Source organism: Staurois parvus, unplaced genomic scaffold, assembly GCF_062004578.1.
Source record: "Staurois parvus isolate SC_StPar_1 unplaced genomic scaffold, SC_StPar_1.0 ptg000068l, whole genome shotgun sequence".
In the NCBI taxonomy this organism is placed as follows: domain Eukaryota; kingdom Metazoa; phylum Chordata; class Amphibia; order Anura; family Ranidae; genus Staurois; species Staurois parvus.
Genome location: NW_028317864.1, coordinates 9,315,594 through 9,335,027, shown reverse-complemented (window position 1 = coordinate 9,335,027; position 19,434 = coordinate 9,315,594). Strand labels below are relative to the sequence as shown.

Below are 19,434 nucleotides of genomic sequence, written 5' to 3'. Positions count from 1 at the left end.
GTCAGTCTGACCAAGTAAAAAAATAAAAAATTATAGCAGTGCCTCACCGTTACTTCCTGGTAAGACTCCATGCCATTTAACACCACCTGGATGACCTGCCGCCGGAGCCGAACGCTCTGTTCACTACGGTAGTCAGAGTTTGTAAGGTAGAATAAGGCGGCACTTCCTGTCACCTGAATTGTTTTGTCATACTTGTGACATTTGAGGGCAGCAATTACCAGCTGTGAAAAGAGGGTAAGAGAGTGTAGCTTTTATACAGTTGATAGATAATTGTACTTCTAATCACATATTAGCTCTTTAATTATACCCAGGGACACAAACAGCTTTATGAATACAACCCATTACCTATGCCTTTTGTTTCCTGTAGTTTGAGAGCTGTCATCACAGGCCCAGATCAGTGTTAGTATTGCTTTGTTTATATTCAGCCAGTGTCTGCACTGAAAAAGTGTGTAGAGCAGCGTGTGTCAGACCAGGACCAAGAGGAAGGAAGGCATCAGAGATCCATCTAGACACACAGCCTGCTTTCCACTATTAGCTATTTGTTGTTGCATGTGAAGTGCGGATTGGAAGGGCTTTTTCTACATTTAAGCAGCAGCTGCCTCCTTTTTCAATTTTATAATCTGTTTCTTTAGAGATCAGACACATGCAATGCAGTGCATAAATTATCATTTAGGACTAAATAAATCAAAGACAAGTGGCAATTGTACAAAGGGGAAGTGTACACCAACTTCCTGTGACCAATATCACCACAAGAGGGTGTGAGGATATCTTAACAACAGGGACACCTAGAGCAATGGAAACCTTTTTTTTACCCACCTCCCATCCGGCTGTTGTATATAAACGGCCGGACTGTGGCACTGCAGGGTCGGGTGGCCGTTTATATGGCTTTTCCGCCCCCTGCTTGTGTGCGCTCCCTGGGAGCGCACAGCACCCGATCCGGTGCCCGCTGTGTCCTCTGGACACAATGGAATACCGATCGTCATACAGGACCTCTGTGCGAGATCCTGATCGTGTGATCACTGATTGGCCAATCAGTGATCACATGCAAAGTAGTAAGCAAGATGTCACTTCTGACATCATTGCGTACTACGTGTGAAATCTGTGAATGATCACAGAGGTCAAATGGTACAAGGCTATTCACAACAGCCTTATACCATGTGACAAGCTGTGACCAATCAATCACATCTCTCACAGTAGTTCTCAATGGCTGCAAGAATGCAGCCAGAGAGAAAGAGAACTGATTGATTTTAAAGCCTTTATGGGTGTAAAAGCAATCAGTGTGAAAAAAAAAATCTTCATCACCCCCCACAAGTAGTGACACTGTACTGCTAGGGTGACAGTATGTAAAAAAACAAAACAAAAAAAACCCATAAATAATATAAAAAAATAAATAATAATTAAAAAAAACCCCATAAATAATATAAAAAAATAAAATAAATGTAAAAAAAAAAGTTTAAAAATTATAATTTTTGGTTATAAACTAATTTGGGTTTTTTACTAAAAAGATAACGGAATAAATTTTGGCCAAGATTTATGATGAAATATTATTTATTTGCAAAATTTTATAAGAAAAACGTTATTTCAAAAATTTTGACATTTCATTCACATGGCAAAAAAAATGAAAATCCCAGTGGTGAATAAATACCACCAAAATAAAGCTTTATCTGTCTCAAAAAAAATGCTAAAAAATTCATATGGGTACAGTGTTGCATGACCGCGCAATTGTCATTCAAAGTGTGACAGCACTGAAAGCTGAAAATTGGCCTGGACAGGAAGAGGGTGAAAGTGTCCGGACTTGAAGTGGTTAAAGAGGGCAAGGGTTAAACTTTTGTCAGGATTTTACTGCTGTGTGCACATTTTGGAGATTGTTCCCCACTTCCTGTCCCACAATTATCTCTCCCTAGGACTGGGAGTAGGGGTAGATCTCCCCAAAAGAGACACAGACAACAGTTTTCAGTAGTTTACTGTTTCCGTAGCTTACAAAACCCTACAATTCCAAACCTACAAAGAATGAAGTATAAGCTCTGGTTACCTGCAGGGCCCTCAGTGGCTGGTTGCAACGTTCAATACGAGCAATATCGAACAGCAGATTTATGGCACGAGAGGTGATCTCAGGGCGATGCTCAGTGTATGCTTCTATGGCATTGAGAACCTGCTCCTCATTTTTATCTCCACTCACCTATAAGAAATGGAAACTCATTACAGACTACATTCTTTGTTCTTCAGGAAGGTAAACTACCTGCAGAGCTGGGACCTCACCTTGTAAGCTGGGATGTGAGTCAGGCGGCAGAGAGAAGTTTCAAAGAGGCCCAAGAACTGCAGAGGCTTCTTCAGACAGCGGAATGGAGTGATACTGCTCTTGCTGGGGTCAGTGCTGTGTAGAAATAGAACAATTAAACAGCATTCTTCTATATTTAGTAGGCTGCATTAAAGGGTCTGTGTACGTGAAACTGATATCTCAGCACTTGATAGAGGCTGAACAGTTAAACCATTTTGGTGACAGGAGGGCCTCCAAACTCTTGTCCACAGGTTTTAAAGGCTGGAATATCCTCAACTGGAACCAATGGAGATTTGTTAAGACAGGAAATAGCCTGATCCATCACCAGAACTTTCCGCTTCTTGCAATAAGCCTCCTCAAACCAAGTACTGCTGAGGAACCCTCATGGGAGAAGAATACAGTTTGTTAGGCCACAACTACAGAACTAGTATACTAGTGGGTGGACCAGAAAAGTCTTCATAGTCTTTTTGTATTTGGATAGAGACCCCATACTGATGACTTTAGGCCCTGATGAAGCAGGCAGTTCCAATTTCAAAACAAGTGTGCACTGCATCCTCCAAAACCATAATGGTTTATTTCAGTTTGGGAGATATTGTAGCTGACTGACCTTCCTCTCTTGAGGAGTCCTCACTTTTCAAAGATTTTTCCTCTTCTTCCTTTCATTTTCCACCTCCTTCTCACTGGGGAGCAATGTTTCAAAAGAAGATTCAGAAGGGGACGCAGACAGACAGTGCTTACGTCTTTCTGAGCCCTGTGGTCTCAGGCAGTGCACAAATCTTCCCTATAAACTCCCAACATGAAAGATGAAACATACTCTCTAGTTAAAAAGGAAGAATGGGGAGTATGCAAGGGGTTAAAAGAGGAAGGAAGACTGAAGTCCAAATCACATGAAGCAGAGTTACCCCAGGAACCCCAATTCATCTTATCATGGCCCTATAAACAGTGTGTGCTGGCCTGCCCATTTGTCCTGTTTCCCTTGTGCCTGATGTCCAGCATATGGATGAGCTGATCCCCCACCAGGTATTCGTGATCTGTGAGGTCGAGCAGAAGGGGTGCAGCCATCCTGTGTCTCATGTTTAAGGCTGCTGGATAAACTGATTAAGGTGAACGTGGAGACCAGGGCTTCATAACAGAGCAGGATTGTGCCTAAAGCAGTGAAGTGCCTTGTCTTGTAGCAGAGTACAGTAATACCCCGGTTTACGAATTTAATTAGTTCTGCAGGACATTTCGTATAGCGAACAATTCGTAAACCGAAACGCTGTTTCCCATAGGAATGCATTGAAAACCAATTAATCCGTTCCGAAAGTCAGCAAAAAGTAAAGGCTACTAAAATACCACGAGTTATTTTATCAAGTCATGCGGTATTTTAGTAGTGACAACCATGTGTTAATGTTTCTGCTGTCAGCATGGTTCCCCACTGACAGCTGAATGTAAAAGAATTGCCGGTAATTAAAAAATATAAAAACGGCGTGGGGTCCCCCATCCCATCCATACCAAGCCATTCGGGTCTGGTATGGATTTTGAGGGGAACTCCCACGCCAAAATTAAAAAAAAAAAATGGCCGTACCAGACCCTTATCCGAGCATGCAGCCCGGCAGGTCAGGAAAGGAGGGGGGGTTGACAAGCGAGCGCCCCCCCCCTTCTGAACCATACCAGGCCACAAGCCCTCAATATGGGGCGAGATCTGGGGCTTGTTAAAGGGGGCTTCCAGAATCAGCTAAGCTCCATGCCCGCAGACCCCCACAACCACTGGCCAGGGTTGTGGGGAAGGGGCCCTTGTCCATGGACAAGGGGACAAGGTGCTTTGGGGGGGGGGGAAGCCCCCCCCCATGTTGAGGGCATGTGGCCTGGTATGGTTCAGGGGGGAGCGCTCGCTTGTTCCCCCCCCTTTCCTGACCTGCATGCTCGGATAAGGGTCTGGTATGGATTTTGGGGGGGACACCCACGCCATTTTTTTTTTACATTTTGGTGTGGGAGTTACCCTTCAAAATCCATACCAGACCCAAAGGCTTGGTATGGATGGGAGGAGGGACCCCATGCATTTTTTATTTATTTTGGTGCCAGTTTTTAAATTTAATTACCGCTTTTTTTTCTTCACTATAGCTCAGAAATTCAGCTGTCACTTTCCCCCTAGCTAAAAGAAAGAAAGTTTTCTTTTAGTTTTTTCCAGGAGTTAAGAGAAACAATGTTTCCTTTTAGTTTCTTAAAAGAAACAAAGTTTCTGTTTACTCCAGGGAAAGTGACAGCTAATTCTGTGAGCTATAGTGAAGAAAAAAAAAAAAGAGCCGGCAATTGCATTTAAAAATTGGCACCGACATACACTTCGTATTGTGATAAAAATTCGCAAACTGAGATATTATTTTCAATGGATTTTCATTCGTAAACCAAAAATTACATTAACTGAGGCATTTGTAAACTGAGGTATTACTGTATGTGCTGAAGACGGCTCTCAGGCTTAGGAGGACTGTGGTACCACCTTCAGGGGCAGTTCTATGCACAAGCTCTCTATTCTTACCCACCCTTCTGCACTATGGAAATTTAAGGAAGGACAGTTGCCATAAGGAATAGGCTTAGCAACTGACTCACTGCTCCAAGGCTCTAGGCTCCTTCTCAGAAGAGTACTACCAGGTGGAAACCTGCTTTAGGAAGGCATATCTCCTTCTCTGTGCAGAGGGTCTTCATGGACTGGGTCACATAGGTGTGGATCAAAACTGCCCTGGACCTGTAGAGCACCATACAGCTAACTGCAGCTCACTGTACTAATATACCAAAGATGAGTACCCATGTCTTCATGTGACAGGGTCCAGTCCCCAAGGCTACTGCCGAGGGACAGGGAGCAACTGCAGTAGCTCTAGGTGCAGTGGGGTTGAGAAAGGGATTTCTTAGCGTGAAGATCAACAAGGAATCTTCTTTGTCTTCCAGGTAGAAACTGAGGATAGCTGGGAGTGGGAGGGCTTATATGGGCTGTCCCACAATTTTGTTTGCCAGTGTCAAATCACCTGATGGTGGCTGCATATAACCCAGGATCTGTGATTAAAAGGAGTCTGTGTACTGTACGAATAAGAAATTAAAACAACCTCTGTAGAATCTCTATTAGATTTTCTAAAACTAGGAAGTGTGATAAGCCTACCTAAACAATCCATTCAATATGTAAGCAGTGAGAAAGATTCCTACACTATTTAGCTCCAGTGCCTAGGTAGATCCAAAGGGGATTCTATAATCGGATTTGAACATGTATGGTCAGTTTAATGATGACCATGCACCTCCCCCAATGTATTAACATAAAATCTTCTTTGTAATTATGTTTTATCTACATTCAGTAAATATGTGCTTGCTGCTCTTCTCACTTTCCTTCTCCAGTACCATCTTTTCTAATTCATTAGCAGGAGGAGCCAGCTATTTCTGCCTGATTCTTGTAGCTGCGCTCTGGTAAAATGATGCCATATCTCACACATTTTGCCTGCATAAATGGGGTAAGCCAGTCATCTATGCAGAAATGCAAACCCACAATATATGGACTGTGCTGGGTGCACAGTCTTTTGGTTAAAGTGATGGGTATTACCCAGAAGGTTGCGGGCAAATCACTGGTGCTCAGGCTAAAGAACAGTCAACGGAAGCTGTATATTTCCAGGCATTTGCACATTTTTATAATTAATTCAGTGATTTTCCAGGGGAAGGGGGTAGAGTATATAAAAAAGGCCAAGCACCATTTTAGCTGAAAAGTTCGCCTTAATGTTTTTCTCTGGGATGGGATATGTAGGTCGCATTTCCAGTTTTGCACAATTCACTTGGTCAATATGAGGAGGTCTTTGTAAAATTTAGATTTTACTGTATATAAACACAGAATGGAAAGGAATGTATGGTAACACGCCAAGATGAGCAACAACAGCATCACGCACCTCGGCAAGGAGATGTCACTATGGAGTACCCAAAGGATTTAAGGGCAGTGGATGACTCACTAAAGCAGACTTTATAAATAAATGAAATATCAGTTCTAGCAAGGGAACCATATAAAAATGGTGCTGCAACTAGAACCATGTAAAAACTATTTTTGGATAGAATTTAACCTTGTCTACAGATTTTAGAGCCATTATGTAAGCTGCCATAATTGATACAATACATAACTGCTGTTTGTTTACATTGGTGGTACACTACTCTGTAGACTGGCCCAGACTGTGGATGCCATCAGCGCTATTACCAGCACAATCCATACGCCTATCTGTATTAGCCTTGAACCTTGCTTTGCCGTCCCAGCCGCAACCCTGCCAAGCTCTGCAGCCCTCCAGTGGATGGGTGTTCATACATGCTTTTATCCTTTTTATAAATGTGAGTGCAATTCTTAATTTATATCCTTCCTTGGAATTCTATTCAACATACTATGCTTAGATGGTGGCGCTTCCTGTGTTTTTGCCTTTACTACAGATGAGTGTATCCAATCCTCTTCCTAGGGAGCTGCAGCCGTACCGAAGCGGACTTTTTAGGATCCATTTATTGTTTATTTTTAGAAAAAGGACTCCATTCACAAGGGTCCATCAACGGACTGTGTCATAATATTCTTTCCCTTCCCACTTAGTTACCTGTACATACATAGCGCCATAATATTGTTTTTTCTATGTATACTCTGTTATTACAGCGTTTATAAGGTTTTGTTTGGTTTAACCTTGTCTAAACTGCTATATTAAAGATTACCAAACGCAATGTATAAAAAAGTGCTTTCTTAAGCCTCTGCTTAACCACATGGTGGAGCAAAAGTTGATGGGATTATTCCATTCAACTATCAATCTACTTTAATAGGCAGAAATATTTCCAAGACAGTCTTATTCTCTATGCGGCCCATACCTGGAAGGGCCTAACTCATCATCCATCTTGGAAACAGCACAGTTCTCCAACATCATGTGACCAGAGATGTCCAATGATACAAGATCTTCAAGATTTTGCACAAATAGGCTTAGCACCTTGCGAGTGAGTTTGAACTTGTAATAGCTTGATAGTCTATCACGGGAAATATCCAGGTGCCTGAAAAACAAATAACCATATACAGTAATAAAGGATTTACTTTCTTAACATCAATTGAAAAAGCACAAATGTGACCCCCAAGCATAAAGATGATTCTGGGTAGGGTGTTATATGGGTAGCAACAGCTCCACTGTAAAGACTCACATTTGTGAATTTAAACTTCCAGTCTGCTTCCCTAGCTAGACAATACACCTCTGCACATCAGGAGACGTAGAGTGGCAAAAACAGATTCTGGGAAATCCCTTGCAATACATTGACTAATACTACAACAGGGCTGTGAGTTTTCAGCTCATAAAGCCAAGCACTGTCACTGTCTGACTAACAGGCATGCATGGTAGAAAGAAGAATAGGTAGAAGATATATTCAGGCTCAGGTAGTGAGGAAAAATACAGATAACTGGCTTTAACAATAGCATACTGGTATATAAACCATGCAATAAGTTTGAGTCAACCGAATTAAAAGGTGAAATTAAAAAGTACTGTGGATAGTACCAACAATGACTATAGAATATGGTGTGCTGATGACTGCCGTTTGTGGTTGCAATCTTGATCCCTCTGCCATGAGATACCCCCGCAGCTGAAATCTTCCAGTATTGCAGGAGAGAATATGAGCAGCTGCAGCTGTGACAGGCACACGACTAAATGCGTCAACCATGGTACTGGGGGCAGAGGCTGGGGGCAGAGGAATGAAGATTTTAACCGAATTTGGCAGCCACCAGCATATAGAACACTTTGCATTCATTTTAAGTACCATCCCTTGGGGTGGTTTTAGAAGAAAAAAAAATTCACTAAGCTTCAGCTGTAAAAGTTTATATAGAAAGCATCCAACCCAACTAGAGGGGAAAACCAGAATGACAAAAGTCAGGTGGATTAATTTTCATCATGGATGTGTAGAGGTGTATAGCCAACATGCTTCAGGGCAATTAAAGTGTCCCCTTAATAAAGGAAGGGTGTTCCCAAAGCAAAATAAAGTGATTCACAACCCAATTATAAACTTAAAAGCTTTTTTTGTAAATACATTTACAAAAAATTATTTGGACCATAGAGATCATAAGCCTGTCAGCAGCAGTGATTGGCAAATGGCCTAAATAGCCTAAAGATTGGCAAAACCTGTCAGCTTTTTCTTTGTTTGTCCCCCCTTGGGGAAATTTCCCCTCACTTTCTGTTCCAAAGACCAAAACAGAGAGGTCAGTCTCTGCAGGAATACAGACGGAAAACACAAACTGACTTCAAAATAAAAAAACAAAACAAAATGAAAAGTTTGGGCTTTAGGAAGAGGCTTACCGAAGTTTATGCAGTTGCACAATTACTCGTATGTGCTCCTCAGAGAGGTCCATGTTGTACAAGACAAGAGAAACCATTGTGTCCTTCCACTGAGTCAGAAAACTGATGTCATTCATCTGAATACCTGATAGATTTAAAGCCTTTAAACAGACCAGTGGGCGCACCATCATTTCCACATCTACACCTTTGGTGATACAGCCAAGATTGAGAAAGCGGAGATGGTGGAATCCCTGAAAACTAAAGTCCCGGGATAGGATCTGGCGACTAGGGTTCACCAGGCAGTCGGTATCATTGTATCGGCCTAGGTTCTCCTCTTCGTAGAAGATGTTGCTGCAGCCAAAAAGGCTGAGGGACACCAGAGTGGATTTAAAGTGGGACAGGGTCTGCAGGCTCTTAGCTGTTAACCTCTCACAGTTTGTAAGATACAGTTCTACAAGGTCCTAGGGAAGAGAACAACACCATTACAAAGGAGATACATAGTTCATTGCTATTATGTTATGCATGTTGGAAATTACAAAACGTTAATCAATGAAAGGTAAGTGAAACACCAACCAAAATTGACTTTTTGGGGTTTATTTTTAATGTGTGCAAGTTTGAGTCACACTTGAGCTGACTTGTCATATCTTGAATTCGTCAGTGGCAATTTTTTTCTTACACAGTATATGTATAGTTCAGCTGGGAGGGAAGTGGAGTTCCAGTTGCAAAAAAAAAAAAAAAAATAAATAAAAGTCAGCAGCTACAAAAATTGTAGCTGCTGACTTTTAAAATACAGCCACTTACCTGTCCCCCTGTCCAGCGGTGTCCTCAGCACAGCTGGTTTCACTGGTATCTTCAGCTTGCAGTTTCATAGCCGGGTGCCCATTGTGCATGCGCGAGTAGCGCTGCGCTTTGTAAATGGTCCCGTAGTCTTCTTGGACCGGTCACGTTTCTCAAAAGACTAAGGGGATGGAGGGGGTAGGACAACTTCCATTTCCAATCGCCTTAGGGTACCCCAAAGGTGCCAATCCTTAACTTAGAGCGGGGGACAAAGCTTTAAAGCAGAACTTTGGAGCTCCGCTTTAACATACAATGCAGGCAGCTTGTTTATCACATTTTTAAACCTTTGTTAGGACAGACAGTGTTCAAATGTAGCTTACAGATGATAATGAAGAACTGCAACAATAGAACAGACAGGGTTAAAGGATAAGTTAATTTTAACAAAAAAATAATAAATGCACAGTTTTTTGCAAGTTAAAAAAAAATATGCATTTATTATATATATTTTTGTTAGTAACCTGTAAAAGTATTGCACCCATGATCACCTGATCGTGGGTGTAATGCCACGGTCCTGCATACACTCTGTGTAACTGTCTGCCCGTACCGCCGATAAGGGCAGCCAGTTACACTCTAATAGGAAGATCAGTGCTCAACAGAGCCCTGGTAGTTCACTGAAACTATAAGCCGACAGCTGCAAGGTGGGCCAGGAAGGTGGAGCTCTGCACGGCCACATTTTTTTTTTGGACTGCGACAGCGAGCTTGCTGTTAAAAAAACGGGGACCCAGCGGGGAGCAGAAGCTGGTGCATCTGTAACATGTTACACCCTGAATATGGGTGTAACATGTTACAAAAGGTGAACTTATCCTTTAATTATGTTAAACATTCTGCACAGCCCCCTCCTAAACATCACAAAGCGGGAAGAACGTGTAAGGATTTTTAAGCAAGTAAAAAAGCACTAAGGCAGCCCAAAGATTATGCAATTTTTCATTCCTGCAACCACAGATCGAAGGAAAGAAAATCTCTCAATTTCCCCATCAAAGCTGACAGAATCCCTCCTGCTGCACTATTGTATTCTGAGAGTGGACGGTTTCCCCGCAATGATCACTGCTGGTGGTTATAGCTGTCAACAGCGATTGTGTGGAAAAAAAAACCTGACAAGCGTGTTGTACTCATATGCATGTGGAATGACAGCTGCCATACACAGCAATTGCCCCGCAGTGAAGCAGGTGTCACTAATGCCCACACCATAATATCGATATTCCCATCGCACACTTTCCTGGATAGGGCTTTAGGAATAGCGGGTGCTGTAGCAACAACCAGCTGGAATTGGAGACATCATAGATCAAATGCACAATTTGCCACCACATCACAGGTTGTCTAGTAATGTCAAAATCTTTACAAAAGAATGATCACATCTTGGAAAACATACTGGAATGTTTATGAGCCGTGTAGGACCCCTTCGTCAGGCATGTGATGACAAAAACCAAATGTGTTGTGAGCTACGCTAAAACAAATATATGCCATCAAGAAAACATGCAAGCAAAAACCTGGCATTGAGACTGCCTGGTTGTAACGTGCCAAGAGTGTAAATCCAATAGGCCTCATGACACAGGAGGATATGATCCCTATCACCACCTCTTGCCGGCTGTTTGACGTGTTCAGTCACCATACCTCTCAATTTGTGGGTTTGGTGTTTGGATAATACAAAGTGTGCTGCTACTGGTTTGTGGGATCAATCTGATCACCCTTCTGAGTACTGGTTTGTTGGGATCAATCTCTTCACCCTTCTCACTCCTCAGGTAGGGCTGTCCTAATGTTGCTCTTATGCTTCTGAAAACGTCTTTTAAAACGGACCGTTTTTTTTGCCCAAGCAGGTTAACGCACATGGACATTTCGGGATGTAAGCACAAAACTCAGTGTTACAATTCAAGTAATCAGGTATACTGTACTGATTGCCCTTGTGTGGATGTGAGAACCATTCACCACAGATTAATGAATTGCAAACGTTGCAATTATGGCACCTGTAACAACCTGTGTTATGAGAAATTCTAGGTGGAATTTTAGAAGTCTCAACTCACCATCCGTGATGGGTCTTGAGGACAGGTTGATCACCAGCCATGTCTGGTTCCTTGTTGGGAGCTGCTGCATGGAGGGAGAATATTGAAATTTCCTGAGGCCTACCCTGGGTTATCGTCTCTGCTGGCAGATGGAAAAAGGTGATTACTAGTGATGCCTGTGGCAGTTGTTATACCTGCGGTAGCCCCAGATTCACTGTCCTTTGATGGATTTTCAGTAGGACAGCCGCTGTCCTGGTAGATAGATGTCCTTGACAGACATCCTTATGTACTTTTCTCAGTGGACGGGTACAAAGTCGCCTCCTTGGGTGGGTAGCCCCGGTCAACCAGGGGTATACCCTACCCTCCTGATAGTCCCGATTTACTTGTTTAAGCTGGTCTCTTTAGACCTGCTTCTGTCTTTCAGTGTATGTTGATATTTCACTCTTGAATTTTTTTGGAGTGTACAAGTCTGTTTGTCTTTCTCCTGGGTGGAGAGTTCCAATGTAGACAATTCCCTGTTCACTTGGCACAATTGCAGGTGAACTCTTCAATCATTATTAGCATTTAATTAAGCAAGTTTTGTGTCGAAACCTCATACCACCTTTCACAGAAATCCCTTTTATGGTGACCGATTGTTGGTTGATTCTTAATGCAGAAGCCCCTAGGGATTTTTTTAGTTCTGTAGTATTAAGAAAGTGTTTGTCCATGCAATTCAAGATCTAAACGCCTTTTCTTCAGTTATTTGATTTCTCTATATACTTCTGTGATGGTGTTAGTTCCAAACGCTTTCTTTTCATTTGGAGGAAACAGTATAGCGTCAATCTAGTCCTGGCTGTAGATGCGCCCAAAATGTTTATTAGGTTGAGAAGATGCAGCTTCATCCGATGCCATCAGTAGCTTCTCAGGATACATGGTCGGTGGAAATTGTGCCACATCTGTTGTCAGCACAATCTATATACATGACCCACTGTTTGGGTAGCCATCAGGGGTGCCAAGTAGGGAAGCCAGTCACAAAGTAATATCAATATTCTCATTGCACACTTTACTGGATAAGGCTTTAGGAATAGCGGGTGCTGTAGCAACAACCAGCTGACTGGAGACATGGTAGATCAAAGCCTTCTCCAACCATGACATGCCTGACAAAGGGGTCCTGCGTGGCTCCAAAATGGTGCACTATGTTTTCTGTGATGTGATCATCCTTCAATAAAGATTTGGACGTTTTTAGATGATCCGTGGTGTGCTAGTGAATATCTGCATTTGACTGATGCACAAAGCAGTGTGCCCCTGCCAGGCAAGTCACTAAAGCCAAGTGCCAAAACCTTTTCCAGCACTGGGCTCCAGGGTTCAGATACTGGGCTCAGTTCCTGCATATTTTGATTTTACCACAGCCCCCCCACCTTTCCGGGGCCCTCAGGCGGCTGCTTAAGCTGCCTATTGCTTGGACCGACCCTGCTAACAATCATATGGATCTATCTACTTTCCTACAATCTGATTTTCCATCCAGACCGATCCAAATAATTTTGCATTAATTGAATGCTTTTGTTTAAAACTGAACAATGACACAGTAAGGGATCTATTTAGAAAACAAACTTTAAACAAATGGAAGAACCATTCATGCAAGCTGAATGAAATCTCACTGTATGTGATCACAAATCTTCGTACATGTGGCAGGAGGACACACTCTGCCTAGCAGATATTTTAACACTTCATAAGTTTAGAAGGCAATACACTTGTTTATACTACAGATAAATGCGTTCATTAAATTTCTTTGTGTCCTACTAGTCTTTGTCAGGTTTTTAATCTGCTCTATGTCTAATTTTTTTATTATGATCTAAAGCTGCCCATACATTATACAATTTTCCTATTCCATTTACTTTAGATTTACTTTCAACTATGTAGTACAAGGCCTGCCTGATTACATACAAAGTGAAAGTGTTTAGGTTTGACTGGGTATTATATGGTTTTGGTAAATCTAAAGGAAAATTGTATGATGTAAGGCCAGCCTAAGCCTCTCTCCATTATGTGTCATCTGGTAAGTACTCTAAGTAGATGTGTATCTGCTACAGGTGGAGGTGTATTTATACAGATGCTCTGTTGCAGCTCTCACAGATAAGACACCACACAGCATTATTATGCAAAGATACCATCTACAACAAACAACACCAGATACACCACTTGTAGATCAGATGACAAGTGTTCTACTATAACACAAGCTGTAAACAAATCTGTTTGAACGTGTATCACATAGCCAAAGGTACTTCAGTGAGCTGACTTGGTAAATGAGGAGAAAGATAAATCCAATACAGTTTAAATCGCAACAACAAAAGCCAAGCCAAAAGCAGAGCTGTTAACAATGGCAACCAGTCTGAAGTTTGGTAAACAAAAGCAAATCTGCTTGTTTTTTCCCTATTGGGTCTGTTAAATATATAACTGAAAGCACTTTGTAATATCTGTTCAGTAAGTGCAAAAATACCCGTTGATGTTAGATATTCAGAGCTGTCCTGCGTCTTGTGCAAAACTCTTGTGTTATCCCAAAGAGAGCAATGAACCCTTCCAGTCATTATCTTGGAAATACAGAATGATTAGCCTTTATGTTGTGGAAATGGAGGAGTGGGAGGTTCTCAGTAGTTCAGCAAAAAAAAAAACTGGGCAGGATTGACAACACTCAATCCACAAAAATTGCTAGTTCACAACAGGGCATAGATGCTGAGTGCACTTCTATAACATGATTGTTCTGTATCTTTAAAGGGATAACAGAACAACTATGTTATTGAAGATTGTGCACAGATTGTAGAGATGGTTTTTTTTTTGTTTTGTTTTTTTCTATCCTTGCAATACACTTGCTGGACCCAGGTGGTCGAAATCGCCAAGAGACATTTAACCACTCGAAGAAGTGGGTGCCCTCCATCACTGAGAGGGGGACTTGCAGCCAGACCTAGCTGGCTTTGGAGTCCAGGGCTTACCAAGGATATCAAAGAAAGGACGTTGGGCTTGAAAGTTCTGTTTGCCAGAATCCAATCACATGAAGGTAGCAAAATACAACCCAATTTGTCCATGACTATGCCTGTGTCCTGTTCTGTAAAAGCAAGAAAAAGAGTTGCACTATTACCTGATGCATCCAAACAATGAAAAAATTTTGGATATAGAAACATAATTTTAAACGAATATTTAAATGGGCTATATATTATTTATCTGGGGCAGCACAGTGGCTAAATGGTTAGCACTTCTAGCAGTACTAGGGTCTTTGGTTCAAATCCCAACCACAGCACCACCTGGCTGGAGTTTGCATGTTCTCCCTGTGTCTGCGTGGGTTTCCTCACACACTCCAAAGACATGCTGCTAGGTGAATTGGCTCCTGTCTAAATTGGCCCTAGTATGTGTATGTATGAATGTAAGTTAGGGACCTTAGATTGTACACCCCTTGAGGTTTAGGGACTGATGTGAATGTACAATATATATGTAAAGCGCTGCGTAAATTGAGGGCGCTATATAAGTACCTGTAATAAATAAATCTGCCTTCATGTTTGTTTTAAATAAGCAGAAAGAGAATCCTGTGAAATGCTTACCTGATCATTCATGATATCCAAACAAAACTTAACCATCCCCCCAGTGGGTACGCCTTCTTTAACCTCACTGAGGTAAGTTTTAAGGTAAATTGCATTTCTGCTTAGCTCCAACTTTCATTAATTGGTGAAAGGGCCCAAAAAGCTCCATTACTTCAGTGATGGTGAAGCAAATCATTGATCACCCATACTGAATGCCTCCCTAATGTAGCCCTTTGTACCTTTAAACCACTGTTTTAAGAACTGCAGCTAACAGGATTTGGGCTGCAAATGCAGTGTGCCTTTAATATCCATCTTAGACACATCTGAGATAATTTAGAATTTATTGCAGGTGCACCTGACATCCAATTGACTCCTGTTCCATGCTTACTTGTTTACAGATGGCTTCTAGGTCCTGATCCTGCACAATGTCCTCCCTCAGATGTAAACGGGTGAGTCTTGTGCTCTGTGGTTCTGAGAACAAGGTAAAAAAACTTTCATGTGGCTCAAAACCGCTGTCTGCATTCACCAACTCGATGTACCTGAAACAAAAAAAAGGCCTAAATCATAAAGTGTACACCTGTCAGAATGCATCCCATAGTGACTGATACTCCATAAAAACCGAGACTTCAAAAGTGGAGATACTGCCCATAGCAAAAATATATTGGATTGTTTTGGGTCATATTAGATTGTTAGTATAAGCAGCAGCTGCACTAATCATCTAGGACTACTTCATATTACAGTATTAATACATGTTATTGCACTGAGCACCTGCGAGGGCCATACACATGTCCTCTATAAACTGCCAACCCTTTAAAAAGGCTGTGATATACCATAAAATTGTGTAAATTGATTTACAATCAGCTACAGTCTGTTCCTACCTTCATTTCCTGAGTGATGGACACAGAACAAGTATGCAGCCAGTGCAGTTTGGAAAAGCTCACTTCACCTACACTTCTGTGAGTGCTGATTTGCAGGGTCCCTTGCTCACTGGTTCCTCCTGCCAACCTCCTGTGTCCTGGTTATGTAGGTGATTGTGGGAGAAACCACTTTTGTTTCATAAGACAGCAGAGGATTTTTCTCCATCAGAGTGGCGTTAACCAGTAAAAAGATATGTACTTCCATAAATAGCAACAACGAGAGTGCCCCATACGTTCTGTACAAGATGATGGAATACATCAAGGACCCAGCTTCTTGATGAGAAGCCCAAAATGGTCTGCCAGTCTACCCCCAAGGGTGTAACGGACCCCAGACACCCACGACTGGGTATCTCCATCAAGAAGCTGCTTCTTAGGCTCTGGAACACGAGACCAGTGAATCTGGCTATTGTTACCCCAAGATCCAGATGACACCAGATTTGAAGTAAACCGGAGGTAGACTACTTTATTTGAACATAGATACAAGATATATATACTCAGGGGATAACCCCCCTCCCTGCATAATGACACAGGGCGGGGCAATCTACATTTAGTAACAAGAGACACACAGGTATTCAAACTTAACACCAGCAGACAGTCCCATCAGGAGGGAGGGCTGCTGGAGACACCGCCTCCACTAAGCTAATACACATAAACACATAGATCGCATAATAGTTTGCTCCCAAGCCAGACAGACAATAGAACACTGGGATGCAGCCACTTGACATTAAACAATCAACAACCCCCACCCCACCTATCTCCTAAACATGTCTACACAGTCTGAGACAAAGCCCACACAATATTAGGACAGATCACCCTGTACCCCTAACAGGCACAGGGTGATTTACACATAAGAGGGTTATGGAGAGCTGAGACAGGGGTCTCCCCACCTCTCCAAAGTGAGCTGGGTTCCATGGGCCCCCCCACCCAAAGTGACTCCCGTCACAAAGGTCTGACCCTAACTGGGGCAATTCTGATGTAAGAAATTGTGAGGCTCTGTCATTTATAATTTCTTTGATTTTATAGGTTAAGATATATTAAAGTTATTCATTTATTTTAAATGTATTCTTATTTCTGATATGTAGCATTTATTTTTGGAGAAGTTTTCTTTTTTGCTTTGAAAGACATCATCCTAATGAACAAAGCTGAAAAGGACATGCAAGGTTAGTTGGACCTAGCAACCTCAGTGAGTCGTGGGCTATGTTCTTTGCAAAGTAAAACAACATTGCCACGAAGGAACAGGCTCCCATCACAGAGATAAAATACTTAATTGGGGTTGGGGGTGGGCAGGGATACTGCAATATGCACACAGGCACTGGGTACCACTTTACAATGCTAAAAATATTTCTGGTAGAACAGCATTATTAAAATAGTTATGTGTGCTGTTAATTAGCTGCATTCTCTTCCTACCTGGGCAGATCACTGACACTCTATCCAAACTGCTGCCTTTGGTTTTTATAAAAATCCTGACAGTTCTTTTGTTATATGACAATTTGTGTGAGAGTCTATTATGGTATTAAACTCAGGCAGGGCATAGGATGATCTTATAGCTTGACACTTCTATTCTGACAAGGACAGAATACAAATAAATAACAAAAGTCACGTAACCACGGGGGAGTTCAGTTTTGGGCACCAGTTCACAAAATGGATATTGGGGAACTGGAGAAAGTACAGAGAAGGGCACACAAACTGATAAGAGGCATGGAGGAGATCAGCTATGAGGAAAGATTAGAGGAACTGAATGTATTCTCTACTGAGAAGAGGAGATTAAGGGGGGATGTGATCAACATGTATAATACATAAGGGGGGATATGATCTCCATGTATAATACATAAGGGGGGATATGATCTCCATGTATAATACATAAGGGGGGATATGATCAACATGTATAAATACATAAGGGGGGATATGATCAACATGTATAAATACATAAGGGGGGATATGATCTCCATGTATAATACATAAGGGGGATATGATCTCCATGTATAATACATAAGGGGGATATGATCTCCATGTATAATACATAAGGGGGGATATGATCTCCATGTATAATACATAAGGGGGATATGATCTCCATGTATAATACATAAGGGGGGATATGATCTCCATGTATAATACATAAGGTGGGATATGATCTCCATGTATAATACATAAGGTGGGATATGATCTCCATGTATAATACATAAGGGGGGATATGATCTCCATGTATAATACATAAGGGGGGGTATGATCTCCATGTATAATACATAAGGGGGGATATGATCTCCATGTATAATACATAAGGGGGGATATGATCTTCATGTATAATACATAAGGGGGGATATGATCTCCATGTATAATACATAAGGGGGGATATGATCTCCATGTATAATACATAAGGGGGATATGATCTCCATGTATAATACATAAGGGGGGATATGATCTCCATGTATAATACATAAGGGGGGATATGATCTCCATGTATAATACATAAGGGGGGATATGATCTCCATGTATAATACATAAGGGGGATATGATCTCCATGTATAATACATAAGGGGGGATATGATCTCCATGTATAATACATAAGGGGGATATGATCACCATGTATAATACATAAGGAGGGATATGATCACCATGTATAATACATAAGGGGGATATGATCTCCATGTATAATACATAAGGGGGGGATATGATCTCCATGTATAATACATAAGGGGGGATATGATCTCCATGTATAATACATAAGGGGGGGATATGATCTCCATGTATAATACATAAGGGGGGATATGATCTCCATGTATAATACATAAGGGGGGATATGATCTCCATGTATAATACATAAGGGGGGATATGATCTCCATGTATAATACATAAGGGGGGGTATGATCTCCATGTATAATACATAAGGGGGGATATGATCACCATGTATAATACATAAGGGGGGATATGATCTCCATGTATAATACATAAGGGGGGATATGATCTCCATGTATAATACATAAGGGGGGGTATGATCTCCATGTATAATACATAAGGGGGGATATGATCACCATGTATAATACATAAGGGGGGATATGATCTCCATGTATAATACATAAGGGGGGATATGATCTCCATGTATAATACATAAGGAGGGATATGATCTCCATGTATAATACATAAGGGGGGGATATGATCTCCATGTATAATACATAAGGGGGGATATGATCTCCATGTATAATACATAAGGGGGGATATGATCTCCATGTATAATACATAAGGGGGGATATGATCTCCATGTATAATACATAAGGGGGGATATGATCTCCATGTATAATACATAAGGGGGATATGATCTCCATGTATAATACATAAGGGGGGATATGATCTCCATGTATAATACATAAGGGGGGATATGATCACCATGTATAATACATAAGGGGGGGATATGATCTCCATGTATAATACATAAGGGGGATATGATCTCCATGTATAAATACATCAGTGGTTCATATAGTGAACTCGGTGTAGAGCTATTCATCCTGAGGTCATCACAGAGGACAAGGGGGCACTCTTTACGTCTGGAGGAAAAGAAATGTAATCTCCAAATACAGAAAGGTTTCT

At 41.6% G+C, this 19,434-nt stretch overlaps 1 protein-coding gene across 1 annotated transcript in view; it reads right to left on the bottom strand.

The window, feature by feature from the left end:
* The window catches only part of ZER1 (zyg-11 related cell cycle regulator), a 76,564-nt gene that overhangs the window by 30,647 nt on the left and 26,483 nt on the right, over nucleotides 1–19,434 (bottom strand). The window contains exons 3-8 of the mRNA XM_089669127.1: nucleotides 15,324–15,474; nucleotides 8,578–9,017; nucleotides 7,118–7,294; nucleotides 2,260–2,374; nucleotides 2,033–2,179; nucleotides 48–221 (exon numbers count right to left, since the gene is read on the bottom strand). Coding sequence (XP_089525253.1) covers nucleotides 48–221; nucleotides 2,033–2,179; nucleotides 2,260–2,374; nucleotides 7,118–7,294; nucleotides 8,578–9,017; nucleotides 15,324–15,474 — 1,204 coding nt within the window. The remainder of the gene's footprint in view (nucleotides 1–47; nucleotides 222–2,032; nucleotides 2,180–2,259; nucleotides 2,375–7,117; nucleotides 7,295–8,577; nucleotides 9,018–15,323; nucleotides 15,475–19,434) is intronic.